The sequence below is a fragment of the Macaca thibetana genome, chromosome 20 (genome assembly GCF_024542745.1).
Source record: "Macaca thibetana thibetana isolate TM-01 chromosome 20, ASM2454274v1, whole genome shotgun sequence".
NCBI lineage: Eukaryota > Metazoa > Chordata > Mammalia > Primates > Cercopithecidae > Macaca > Macaca thibetana.
Window position 1 is genome coordinate 70702183 of NC_065597.1, and position 13367 is coordinate 70715549.

The 13367-nt window shown below is 55.1% G+C and overlaps 2 protein-coding genes across 2 annotated transcripts in view; both read left to right on the top strand.

Moving 5' to 3' along the window:
- The window catches only part of GLYR1 (glyoxylate reductase 1 homolog), a 204471-nt gene that overhangs the window by 51395 nt on the left and 139709 nt on the right, over positions 1-13367 (top strand). The window lies entirely within an intron of this gene.
- Positions 11710-13367, top strand: part of PPL (periplakin) — a 57301-nt gene continuing 55643 nt past the window's right edge. Inside the window, exon 1 of the mRNA XM_050774163.1 lies at positions 11710-11825. Within this exon, the coding sequence (XP_050630120.1) occupies positions 11764-11825 (62 nt within the window). The 5' untranslated portion in view covers positions 11710-11763. The remainder of the gene's footprint in view (positions 11826-13367) is intronic.

A 13367-nucleotide genomic window follows, 5' to 3' on the forward strand; every position in this document is an offset into this window, starting at 1 on the left:
GCGTATCATGTTTGCTACTATATCCCCAGAGCCAGTACACAGTAGGTGCTCAATAAATGGATGAGTGACTTGTGGGAGGTATTGTGGGGGCAATAGGTCGAGATCCTCCACTGGGGTCGGGGAGGAGCCTGGCTCCTGGGAAATGTCAGCGATGCAGATAACATGATGAGGGAACCTGGCGCGCTGCAAGCCAGGACCTCCCATTCCTCACTGGGTCCTCAACCACCCTCAGACTGGAGTCTGGCTGCTTTCCTCATCGTGTCCCTGGGCCCCTACCTGATGGTGGCTCTATGCCAACTGCAGACTTTGTCTCCTGGGGCACACAAAAGAGGCACCATGATCCACCCAAATGGGCCTCAAACTTACATTGTTTGTCCATTCCCACTCCTGCCTCCCACAGCAAGCTCCCTGGGGGCAGGAACCCGAGTCTATTGTAATTGATCTTGAATCCTAAGTGCCTAGAACAGGACTTGTCACGTAGTAAGTGCTCAATAAATATTTGACAAATGAAGGGATGGATGGATGGATGGATGGATGGATGGATGGATGGACAGATGGATGGATGGATGGAGGAAGGGAGGGAGGAATGGAAGGACCAAGAGATGGATGGATGGGGCTGGGTGCGGTGGCTCAAGCCTGTAATCCCAGCACTTTGGGAGGCCGAGGTTGGTGGATCACGAGGTCAGGAGATCGAGACCATCCTAGCTAACACGGTAAAACCCTATCTCTACTAAAAATACAAAAAAAATTAGCTGGGCGTGGTGGTGGGCACCTGTAGTCCCAGCTACTCGGGAGGCTGAGGCAGGAGAATGGCGTGAACCTGGGAGGCAGAGCTTGCAGTGAGCCGAGATCGTGCCACTGTACTCCATCCTGGGCAACAGAGCAAGACTCCATCTCAAAAAAAAAAAAAAAAAAAAGAGAGATGGATGGATGGATGGATGGATGGATGGATGGATGGATGGATGAATGGAGGGATGGATGGAGGAAGGGAGGGAGGGAGGGAGGGAGGAATGGAGGGATGGAGAGATGGAGGGAGGGAGGGAGGGATGGATGGATGGATGGTTGAACAAACCAATGAACCCCTTCTCTTCCATCATAGTTTTAACTTAGGATCTACTAAATCTTTCCTGGTCCTCCCCTAAGGGACCTTCCCCGGGATCACAATAGTGCACTGGTCCTCCCACTCATTCATTTATTCATTCAACAATGACACTGAACACCCACTCTGTAGCCCAGGCTGGAGCGCAGCGGTACAATCTCAGCTCACTGCAACCTCCACCTCCTGGGTTCAAGTGATTCTCCTGCCTTAGTCTCCCGAGTAGCTGGGATTACAGGCACATGTCACCACGCCTGGCTGATTTTTGTATTTTTAGTAGACACAGGGTTTTGCCATGTTGACCAAGCTGGTCTCAAACTCCTGACCTCAGGTGATCCACTCGCTTCAGCCTCCCAAAGTGCTGGGATTACAGGCGTGAGCCCCCATGCCCAGTCTAAAATTTTTAAAAATGTGCCCTTTCTTGCATATTCATCACATCTCAATCAAGCTGGAAGAAAAAGTGCCAGCCTCCAAGCCTGGTATTTGGCACGTGGCCTGATTATAGTAAATGCCCAACAATAGTTATTATTTGCCATGATTCCATGTCTTCCTTTACTGAGACTTTTCAAGACCCTACAGAGCAGGTGTCAGTGTCCCCATTTTGCAGATGGGTAAACAGAGGCTGAGAGAGGTGAAGACATTTGCCCAGGGTCACACAGCTAGGAAATAGATCAGTTGAGATTTGACACCTCAACTCACTGGCTCTTCCCCATGCTACAGAGAAGTTAAGCCACCAACCCACGGTCATGCAGCTGGGCGCATGGCAGAGCCAAGGTTCACAGGTTGGCTTCAAGCTAAATCCTAATTTGGTTTTGTGTTCTGCCCCTTGTGGCCCGATCTGTCCATCACTGAGTCATCCTGGCTTGGGAGGAAAAGGGGCCCTGACCTCCTGACCTGGGCTGTCCCCCATCACACTTGACAAAAATGCAGCCCCACCAGTCTGGGCAGCGTGAGGTGAGGTGGGGCAGGGAGGAAGCAGGCTTGGGCGTTGGACAGAGGATGGGAGTTTTGGGGCTGGGTTGGGCAGCCTGTCCTGCTGGGATCCTGAGCCGGCAGAGCCTGTCCAGCCCCACCCAGCCCCTCTCTCTGCCCTGACAGTGTGACTTCCTCACTTAATGTCGACACCCCTGAGAGGCCTAGGGCCAGGCTTGACAAGTGGTGTCCAAGATGTGTAGCAGGTTGTCAGAAAGTGCCCCAGGGGCTGGGCGCGGTGACTCATGCCTATAATCCCAGCACTTTGGGTGGCAGAGGCAGGAGGATCACTTGAGCCCAGGAGTTTGAGACCAACCTGGACAACATAGCGAGACCCCAACTCTACAAAAACGTTTTTAAAATTAGCCAGGCGTGGTGGTGCCCTTGTGGTCCTAGCAACTCAGGAGGCTGAGATGGGAGGATTGCTTGAGCCCAGGAGTTTGAGGCTACAGTGAGATGTGATCATGCCACTGCACTTCAGCCTGGGTGACAGAGCAAGACACTGTCTCAAACAGAAAAAGAGAAAGGAATGTGGCCCAGGGTTCAAGATGAGGTGTCTGAAACCCCAAAAACCTGGATCTGCAAGATGGGCTGATGGGCTGGTCATAGTCACAGTGGACCCCAGCCTTGGGTGGGGCAGAGTCCAAGAACCCTTTGCTGAGCCCACAGCTAACCCCTCAGTGGCTGGGGAGGGGAAAAAGCAGCGTGGCCAGGGGCTCAGAGCAACCACTGTTTAACTACTGCTCTGGAGCTATTTCAATATTTTGATAACACACAGGGCTGTACAGGTGCATCCAGGAGACAGCCAGGAGGGCAGTTGTCAGAGCAGCGGCTCCCTGGGCTGGCAGGAGGGCGGGGCTGCCTGGCGGCAGGGGGAAGTGGCATTCTGCCAGGGGGCCCGGGCGGGTAGGGGCCTGAGGCACATTCTCAGGGGATGACTCAGGGGCAGGCAGAGCGTGACTCACCGTGGACCCTCTCCTGCTCCAGCTGCCAGGGCCTGGCCTCCCCTTTGGCCCCAGGGAGACTGTGGGGAGCTCACAGGGCCCCCAGCCCAGAGCTAAGTGTGAGTCAGCCCATGTGGGCTGGAAGGCCAGCACAATTTTCCACCCCTTGAATTGTCCCGTAAGAAAAGTAAACACATGTTACAAAACAGGGGTGAAGCTGGGCCAGCCCCCTCCTGTCCCCTCAGAGTGGGGACAGGAGCAGGGCCTTCATTCCACGGGCTGTGCACACATCCCTGCCCGCTGCTCTTCCTGATTTTACAGATGGGGAAACTGAGGTCTAGAGAGGTTAAGAGAGTCACCTGCCCAAGGTCACACGGCTGAGGTGTGAGGTGCAGCCACGTTTCAAACCCAGGTTGGCTTCAGGGGGAAGCTTGTAAGTGTCTCCTGGCTGTGGGCAGACCAGGGCTGGAGCTGCCGCTGCATCTGCCTGTAAGTGTCTCCTGGCTGTGGGCAGACCAGGGCCGGAGCTGCTGCAATATCTATCTCTGTTCACACCTGTGTTTCTCAGGGTGGCCCCAAACCCACCTGTCTCAGAATCCCACAGAGTAGGTGTTTGTTAAAATGCAGATTCCTGGTTGGGCACGGTGGCTCATGCCTATAATCCCAGCACTTTGGGAGGCTGAGGCTGGTGGATCATTGGAGGTCAGGAGTTTGAGACCAGCCTGGCCAACAGGGTGAAACCCCCTCTCTACTTAAAATATAAAAATTAGCCAGGTGTGGTGGTGGGTGCCTGTAATCCCAGTTACTCAGGAGGCTAAGGCAGGAGAACTGTTTGAGCCTGGGAGGCGGAGGTTGCAGTGAGCTGATATTGCACCACCGCACTCCAGCTTAGGCAACAGAGTAAGACTCTGTTTCAAAAAAAAAAAATGCAGATTCCTTGGTGGCTCATGCCTGTAATCCCAGCAGTTTGGGAGGCTGAGGCAAGAGGATGGCTTGAGCTCAGACATTCAAGACCAACCTGGGTCATAGTGAGACCTGATGTCTATAATTAATAAATAAATAAATGCAGATTTCTGGGCCCTGCCAAGACTCACCCAACTGTATTCTCTTCCAGGGAGGGACCCTGGAATCTGCATTTGTAAATGCACCCCAAGTGGGGGTGCATACAGCCGCAGATGGGAGAATGGCTGTCCCGGAGAGGAGGACCCCAGCCTCCACCCTGGGAGAAGGCCCGGGATGCATCCCGCATGTCCCTCTGCATGTCCCTCTGTCTGTCCCGGGCTGGGGGAATGCTGCCCTTCTTGTTTCAAACTGGTTCACAGGCGAATACCCCAAACACCTCTCCAGCTGCTGGGGCAACAGTGATGACAAACAAGGAGGGCGGGTGTGAGGAACCCTTCCAAAGCTGGTGGCCTCCCATGAGCTGGCTGCCTGGTCTGGCTGCAGGAACACAGGTTTCAGGGTCGCTGAGGGTGGCCTGGTTGCCGGGGAACCAATGGCCCTGAAGGTGCGAGCAGAGCAAACTCGAGGAAAGCAAACAGCCTCCCCCACCCCGGCAGGCCGGCCCTCCACCCACGGCAGCAGAGGGGATGAGTCACTTGGCAGGAGAGGGCTTCGCCGATCCAAACAAATCCCATCTGCCCAGAGGAGGATGCACGGGGTGAGAACGGATCTCCCACCCCATCCGGCCTGCCCACAAACGTGGGGCGTGCACACGTGTGTACACACGTGCACACATACACAGCCACACCAGCTCCTAGCCCAGCTCCTAGAGAATGGAGAGGGGAGGGATGGTGAAGTGCCACTCAAATTCCTCCCTAAATCTGCTAATTCTATCCTATCCGCCACTCCTGGGCCAGGCTCAGCTGAGTCAGCGGGAGACCAGCCCAGCTGCCCCGAGCCCAAGCCCAGGAATTAGAACTCTGAAGAGTGGAGGCAGGCAGGGGTCCAAGAGCTCAGGCCGGGAGCAGGCTGACCCAGGTACCAGCCCAAATGGGCCCTGTGCTTCTCAGGGCCCATTTCCTTGCCTGAAAAGTAAGACAAGAGAGGCCGGGCACCGTGGCTGGCGCCTGTAATCCCAGCACTTCGGAAGGCCAAGGTGGGAGGATCACTTGAGCCCAGGAGTTCTCAACCAGCCTGGGCAACCACAAGACCTCATCTTTACAAAAAAATTTAAAAATTAGCCAGGCTTTGTGGTGTGCTTCTATAGTCCCAGCTACTCAAGAGGTCGAGGTGGGAGGATCGCTTGAGTCCAGGAGGTCAAGGCTGCAGTGAACTCTGATCGCACCACTGCACAGCAGCCTAGGTGACAGAACAAGACCCTATGTCTTAAAATTAATTAAAGAAAATAAGACAAAGAAGTGGCTACCTCCCAGGTAGGGAGAACTGCCCTGCTTCACGCAGTGGGGGTGGTTGGGCACGTGCCATGGTGCCTGGCACGGAGTCAGCCCTCAATAAACAAGAGGTGACATTACTATTATCAATGTCGTCACTGTTATTCAGCAGCTGAGCTACAAGCCTGTCGGCCTACAACCCTGATCTGGTTCCCTCCCACAAATCTACTCTTACCTTCCTAGGGGCTGTAGGGAAAGGAGATTTGGCAGATTGGAGAAGCCCAGAGTTTTGACACTGTTTGGAGCTCCTGTAATCACTTGTGCCCCTCAGTCCCACAAACATACAGTCTCCAGCTACAGATAGAATCCCCTCCCCTTCATTAGGGCCTCCTGAACTGCCAGGACACATACTGAGTGTTTAGCACACAGGCTTTCACGCTGTGAAGTTGATGCTAGGCTTGCGCCCCCTTTCCAGATGAGGAAAACCGAGGCTCAGAGAGGCAAAATGATTTGCCCATGTTCACACAACTGAAAGGGACTGAGTCAGGGGGATTCAAACTCAGATATGGGCCGGGCGCGGTGGCTCACGCCTGTAATCCCAGCACTTCGGGAAGTCAAGGCAGGCAGATTGCTTGAGGTCAGGAGTTAGAGACCAGCCTGGTCAACATGGCAAAACGACATCTCTACAAAACATACAAAAATTAGCTGGATGTCTACATCTCTACAAAACACACAAACATTTCACGCACCTGTGGTCCCAGCTACTCGGGAGGCAGAGGCAGAGGCAGCAGAATCACTTGAACCCAGGAGGCGGAGGTTGCAGTGAGCCAAGTTCGCGCCACTGCTCTCTAGCCTGGGTGACAGAGCCAGACTCTGTCCATCTCAAAAAAAAAAAAAAAAAAAAATTGGCCAGGTGCAGTGGCTCACGCCTGGAGGCCAAGGCGGTGGATCACTTGAGGTCAGGAGTTCATAACCAGCCTGACCAACATGGTGAAACCCTGTATCTACTAAAAATACAAAACTAGCTGGGCCTGGTGGCACACACCTGTAATTCCAGCTATTTGGGAGGCTGAGGTAGGAGAATTGGGAGGTGGAGGTTGCAGTGAGCCGAGATTGCGCCACTGCACTCCAGCCTGAGCAACAAGAGCGAAACTCCATCTCAAAAAGAAAAGAAAATTCAGACTTCTTTCTTGTCCTCTTTGGGGAGGTTCAGCTAACAGTTTCTCATGCATCCTTCCAGAAGTTTTCTGTGCATAGACAAGCATATTACACACCACATACTCTCTCTTTCCCTCTTTATTTTGCACTTTGCATCTGGCACTCGACTCTGTGTGTAGTCTGCATATGTTCTGCACATCTGCCCCTTTTCCAGTTGCAGGGTCTTCCCGGTGTAGACAGCCCTGGTTACCTGACCAACCCCTTCCAAACGGGCAGCAGTTTCCTCACAGAGCTTCTCCATTAGCAACAGTGTTGCCAAGAGCATCCCAGGATGCACACTTAGCACAATGTGAGCAACACTGTTGCAGTGATCATCCTCAAGTCATGCTCGGCCTGGAGTAAGAGCCCACCTGTGGGGAAAGGTATGGGGAAGGAGAAAGGAGAGGGTGTCCAGGCAGAGGCAGGGCAGTGGACAACAGCAAGGACCGACAAGTTCCCCAGGAACCCCTCTTGGGGTGTGGGGAAGGGGTCTATGTGGCGAGCCAGCTCCGTGTTGAGTTCAGGCTTCTGTGGGTCCCAGGTGACTCCCCGCACACCTGTGTTCTGAAACTCCCGCTCCTCTCTAACACCTGCTCCCAATATCAGCTGGTTGGAGGGCGCGTCCCTTCAGGGCCATGAGATCTAGACAAGGAAGTCACTTTTGGACGAGGGAGGGCACTGTCGCTCCTTTACCTGCCAATGAGGAATGCCCACCTGGGGGTGGCACCTGAAACTGAGCCAGGCATTGCCGAGTTAGGGAAGGATTGGGTTTGGTGGGTAGCTTTGTTCAGGGCTGTCTGCCTGAGCAGCTGGGGGGCTGCACACACTGAGGTCTCAGACCACCAGGGAAGCTAGTCCAGAGTTCAGATTCCTGGGCACCTCCCCCTTCACACCCCCCCAATCAGGACATCAAGGGTCCCAAGGCTCCAGGATATGCCTTTTACAAACTCCCCCAGAGATTCTAAGATGCAACAATGTTAGAACCACCGCCTCTCCCAGGGTCCTTCTCCCCTGTATGTCCCCAGACCCCTTCAAAAAGTTCACAATGTGGCCGGGCGCGGTGACTGAGGCCTGCAATCCCAGCACTTTGGGAGGCCGATGCAGGTGGATTGCTTGAGCCTGTAGGAGTTCGAGACCAGCCTGGGCAACATAGTAAGAGCCCATCTCTACAAAAAATTCTAAAAATTAGCCAGGCGGCCAGGCGCAGTGACTCACGCCTGTAATCCCAGCACTTTGGGAGGCCAAGGCGGGCGGATCACCTGAGGTCAGGAGTTTAAGCCATCTCTACTAAAAATACAAAAATTAGCTGGGTGTGGTGGCGCATGCCTGTGGTCACAGCTACTCGGGAGGCTGAGGCAGGAGAATCCCTTGAACCAGGGAGTCGGAGGTTGCAGTGAGTGGAGATCGAGCCACTGCACTCCATCCTGGTGACAGAGCTAGACTCCTTCTAAAAAAAAAAAAGAAGAAGAAGAAGAAGAAGAAGAAGAGGAAGAGGAAGAGGAAGAGGAAGAGAAGAAGAAGAAGAAGAAGAAGAAGAAGAAGAAGAAGAAGAAGAAAAGGCCAGGCACAGTGGCTCACACCTGTAATCCCAGCACTTTGGGAGGCTGGGACAGGAGGATCACAAGGTCAGGAGTTCGAGACCAGCTTGACCAACATGGCAAAACTCCGTCTTTACTAAAAATACAAAAATTAGCCTCATGTGGTGGCGGGCGCCTGTAGTCCCAGCTACTTGGAAGGTTGAGGCAGGAGAACTGCTTGAACCCAGGAGGTGGAGGTTGCAGTGAGCTGAGAGCGTGCCATTGCACTCCAGCCTGGGTGACAAGGGCAAGACTCTGTCAATAATAATAATAATAATAATAAATTAATTAATTAATTTTTTAAAAATTAGCCAGGCATGGTGGTGCACACCTGTAGTCCCAGGTACTTGAGAGGGAGGCTGAGAAGAGATGATGGCTTCAGTCTGGGAGGTCAAGGAAGGCTGCAGTGAGCCATGATCATGCCACTGTACTCCAGCAGGAGCAACACAGCAAGAACCTATCTCAAAAAAAAAAAAAAAAAAAAAAAAAAAAAGGAAAGAAAAAGAAAAGTTAACTCTTTTTTTTTTTTTTTTTTTTTTTTTGAGATAAAGTCTAACTCTGTCGCCCAGGCTGGAGTGCAGTGGCATGATCTCGGCTTACTGCAACCTCTGCTTCCTGGTTTCAAGAGATTCTCCTATCTCAGTTTCCCAAGTAGCTGGGACTACAGGCACATGCCACCACACCCAGCTAATTTTTTATTTTTAGTAGTGATGGGGTTTCACCATGTTGGTGAGGCTGGTCTTGAACTCCTGATCTTAGATGATCCGCCCACCTCGGCCTCCCAAAGTGCTGGGATTACAGGAGTGAGCCATGGTGCTTGGCCAAGTTAACATTTTTAATATGTGTCCCCTGCCCCAGGACCTGAAAGCTCCCAAAGAGAAAGGCCCTTTTGTGTTTCTTGTTCTTTTCCCTTTTCTCAGCCGTGTACAACAAGCAGAGCCAGGCACACTGAGGCTGTGAGAGTGATGGGAAACATCTGTTGGATGAGTAAATGGCTCCACTGAGCAATACACCCTCCCCCAGAAAAACGCACATTTGGACACACAGAGTTTGAAAGCAACTTTAGGGCCGGGTGCAGTGGCTCACACCTGAAATCCCAGCACTTTGGGAGGCCAAGGTGGGAGGATTGTTTGAGCCCAGGAATTCAAGACCAGCTTGGGGAACACAGCAAGACCCTATCTCTACAAAAACATGTATAAATATAAAAGTTTTAAAAATTAGCCAGGCGTGGTGGTGGACACCTGTGGATCCAGCTACTCAGGAAGCTGAGGTGGGAGGATTGCTTGAGCCCCAAAAGTCAAGGTTGCAGGGAGCTATGATTGTGCCAATGCACTCCAGCCTGGGCAACTGAGTCTCAAAGAAGAAAGAAGAAAGAAAGCAAGAAGGGAAAGAGGAAGGAAGGAAGGAAGGAAGGAAGGAAGGAAGGAAGGCAGGCAGGCAGGCAGGCACAACTTTAGGAGGAATCACACCCCTGACCATTTATGCCTAGTGTTCCATTATTGGAACGCTACGCCTATGGGAGTTATTTATCTCCTACTGCTCAAGGTCATCGCCAAGGTCTGATTTATCAATTCAAAAAATTGCAACCTCAGGCATAAATGGGTTAAGCCCACCCATAGAAGCCCCATTAACAATAAGGTTGGCTGGGCGCAGTGGCTCATATCTGTAGTCCCAGGACTTCTGGAGGCTGTAGGCGGGCAGATCACTTGAGCTCAGGAGTTCAAGACCAGCCTGGGCAACATGGTGAAACTCCAGCTCTACAAAAATTTTAAAAAATTAGCCAGGTGTGGTGGCATGTGCCTGTAGTCCCAGCTCCTCAGGAGGCTGCGGCAGGAGGATCGCTTGAGCCCAGGAGGTTGAGCTGCAGTGAGCCAAGATGGCAGCACTGCATTTCTGCCTGGGTGACAGAGACCCTGTCTCAAAAATAAATAAAAAAAAAATAATAATATTTTCCTAGTTTCCTGTAATATTTGGAAACCACAGTCCTTCCGTGGCAGGGACAGAGATGGCCTGGAAGACATTGGATGCCCTTAGACACTCTGGGGCTGTGGGCAGGGAAAGCCCTTGGAAATGAATTCCCCATCAGCCTCCTACTTTTTATTTTATTTTATTTTATTTACTTTGAGACAGGGTCTTACTCTGTTGCCCAAGCCAGAGTGCAGTAGCGCGATCTCGGCTCACTGCAATTTTCACCTCCCAGGTTCAAGTGATTCTCTTGCCTCAGCCTCCCAAGCAGCTGGGATTACAGTACCATGCCCCTGTAATTTTTGTATTTTTAGTAGAGACGGGGTTTCACTATGTTGACCAGGCTGGTTTCGAACTCCTGACCTCAAATGATCCACCCACTTCGGCCTCCCAAAGTGCTGGGATTATAGCTGTGAGCCACTGTGCCTGGCCCAGCCTCCTTGTTTTTAAATACAAAAAAACTGGGGAAGAGACTGGTCTGAAGACTCAGAAAGCTGAATTTGAACCCAGGACTCCAGACGCCCTGTTGGAGGCCCCTCCCCGCAGACCTGAACACTCCTCATCTGAGCTCTAATAGCCTTTTGGCCATAACATAGTATCTTGATCGCTGCCTTCTGGGGTCTCCCCTGGGCTCCTCCTTCCCAGCTGGGCTCAGCCCCTCACCACCCTCCACAGAGGCGCTGAACCCTCCCTGCTTGTGAGGCCCTATCCGGGCTTCAGGTCAGATTGGGTTTCTGTCTAAGAGCAGCCTTCTCCACTGGCACACAGTCTAAGCCAGGACATGCTGGCAGAATTGTGCAACGTTGTTCTGAGCCGGAATCGAGCAGCTTTTATGACCAGTTATGAAGCACTCTTCTCGTGCCAGGGCCTGGAGTAATTGAAGTTTCAAAGTAGTTTTTGTCCACCCGAGATGGCAGGCAGAGAGCAGATTCGGGCCAGGGCACTGCACTCAGCGCCTGCGTGCATTACCTGCACGGACATCCCCACAGGCCTTTCGGACCGGGTGGTGGTTATCACTGTTTGACAAAGAAGTTAACTGTGGCTGGGAGCAGCAAAACGCCTTGCCCAGGAGTGTCAGCCGACCTGAGGGTGGCAGGGTTTGAACTCAGGCCGGCGCCCTCCGCAGTCCAGCCCCCTTCCCTCAATTGCCACCATCTGAGTGCAATTCGCTAGCTACTGGGGCACAGGAACCCGTGCGGGTCTCTGCCGCACCTGTCTTGCGGGGCCCAGCTGGGTGTCCGCCAAAGCACCAGGAGCGCCGAGTTCCGCGGCAGCGCAGAACCAGGTGAAGGCCTCGGCCAGAGGCGCGCCGGGCCCGGGGAGGGTGGGGCTGCGAGCGCGCGCCCCGGCGGCCTTTGCGCCCCAGCGTCGGCCCGGCCTCCGGAGTCCCCCGGCTGGGGGTGGGCGGTGTCCGGCCAAGACCCGGTGTCCCCACCCCCGCGCCCAAGCCCCGCCCGCGCGGTGGCCCCTCCTCGGGAAGGTAAGCACCACCTTCTCGGGGAGCGGCCCGCAGAGCCAGTGGCCGTCGGGCGCCCCGCCCCCCGCGAGTAGGGACCCGGCGCCGCTGCCCCGCAGCACTAGGAGCTCTGCGCGCCGCCGCTCGCTCACCTGCGCTCCCTCCCGCCCCTCGGTGCGCGCCCGGCCCGCCAGCCGCCACCGCCCGCACCCCGAGCGCCACCATGAACTCGCTCTTCAGGAAGAGAAACAAAGGCAAATACAGCCCCACTGTGCAGACCCGGAGGTGAGGAGGCGCCCGCAGCTCCGTTCCGGGACGCTCTTGCGCCTGTGGGCGCACAGGACCGGGAAGACCGCCCGGGCAGTGTAGGAATGGGGGTCACGGGGGCCCAGGAACAGGGGACTGAACCGGGAGTGCGAGACTCACGGGAACGTGGGACCGAGGCCACCCTGAAGCTGGGAAGCACCGCCGGGTGGGAGGGGACTGGCTGGGGCACCCGAGGGGGAGCATAATTGCGGACTTCGGGGACTCCGGGAGCCCAGGGAGCATTGCCTTGAGGGCCTAGGGCATGGGCAGCTGAGCTGGGGGTACAGGGCACCCCCGTGTCCCAGGGTCGCTCTTGAGCAGAGGGTCGCCCAGGACCGGGAATAGACACCTGGATGCGGGGGCGGAGTTTTTGGAGGACCGGGCACTTAAGGCGGGGTCGCCGTGGGCGACCCAGGAAGCTCCGTCCAGGGGGCGCCCTGAGGCAGGGAAATTGAGCCGGCGTCGGAGGGGTGCTCTCCAGTGCCTCTGAGACCGCGCAAGTGTTCCTGGCGTCCGAGAGGCGAGGGGGTGGGGGTCCGAAGGGGGTGGGCCACCCCCCGCTGCACTTCCCGGCATCTGCCACCCTGCGCTCTAGAGCCGCGCTCAGAGGCCCTGGGGGGTGCGGGGTCGGGTCGAGGGGCACACGGGCAGGCACCCCCTTTACCTCCCTACCCTCTGGGTTCTCAACGGAGGTTGGGTGGCGTCCGGGCCTCCTCTTCGAAGCTCGGTTTCTCAGGGGTGTGGCTCCCTGCCCCCACCCCAGCCCCGAAACTGGCGGTGTCTCTGAGCCGCGGGTTCCCAGGGCGGCCTGGGAGGGGAATGGCATGTCTTGATGTGTTTGCAGTGAGAAGCAGCCCACGTCCGTTTTGATAAGCCTAATGTGTTCACTTAATAACCTGTCTGGGGGAGCCTGGTGGAGATGCTGAGATTGATGGAGGGGGTGGGAATCCAGCCCCTGCTTTATGCCCCCACTTCCGAAAATAGAATGGAGGCTCTGGGTTAGCAAGGACCATTTTGCCAGCTTCTTGGACAAGAGGCTTCAGGCAGGTGAGGGGCCCGCAAATTGCATGGCTCTCCTGGCTGGGAGTTCTGCCCCCAAGCTGCTCTCACTGGGAGCCTGCAATGTGCCCTCCAGCAGCTCCTCACTCCCTCCCTAGGCCCCAGAGGAAGGCAAGGAGAGGCTTCTGGGCCCAGGGCTCCCACCCAACCCCTGCAGTCCGGCCTAGGCCGACCAGTCCGACAGGTGCAGGCGGTGGGGCCCTGGCATGCTGGAGTGCAACACTCCATTCCCTGGCCTTCCAGCCCTTTCAGAAGCCCTCCTGCCCTGTGATCCCACCCACCCATATATCCATTTGGGCCCTTTCAAGCTCAGAGGCATTTCCCCCCTTCAGAGATTTCCCCACCCCTCCCCTATCTTTCACAACCCCAGAGACTGGGCAGGGCCTGCCTGCCGCTCCTCCGTGGCCGCGTCCAGCTGGCACTCGGACCCAGCTGGGGGCCCGTCCAGTCCCTGCACTGTTC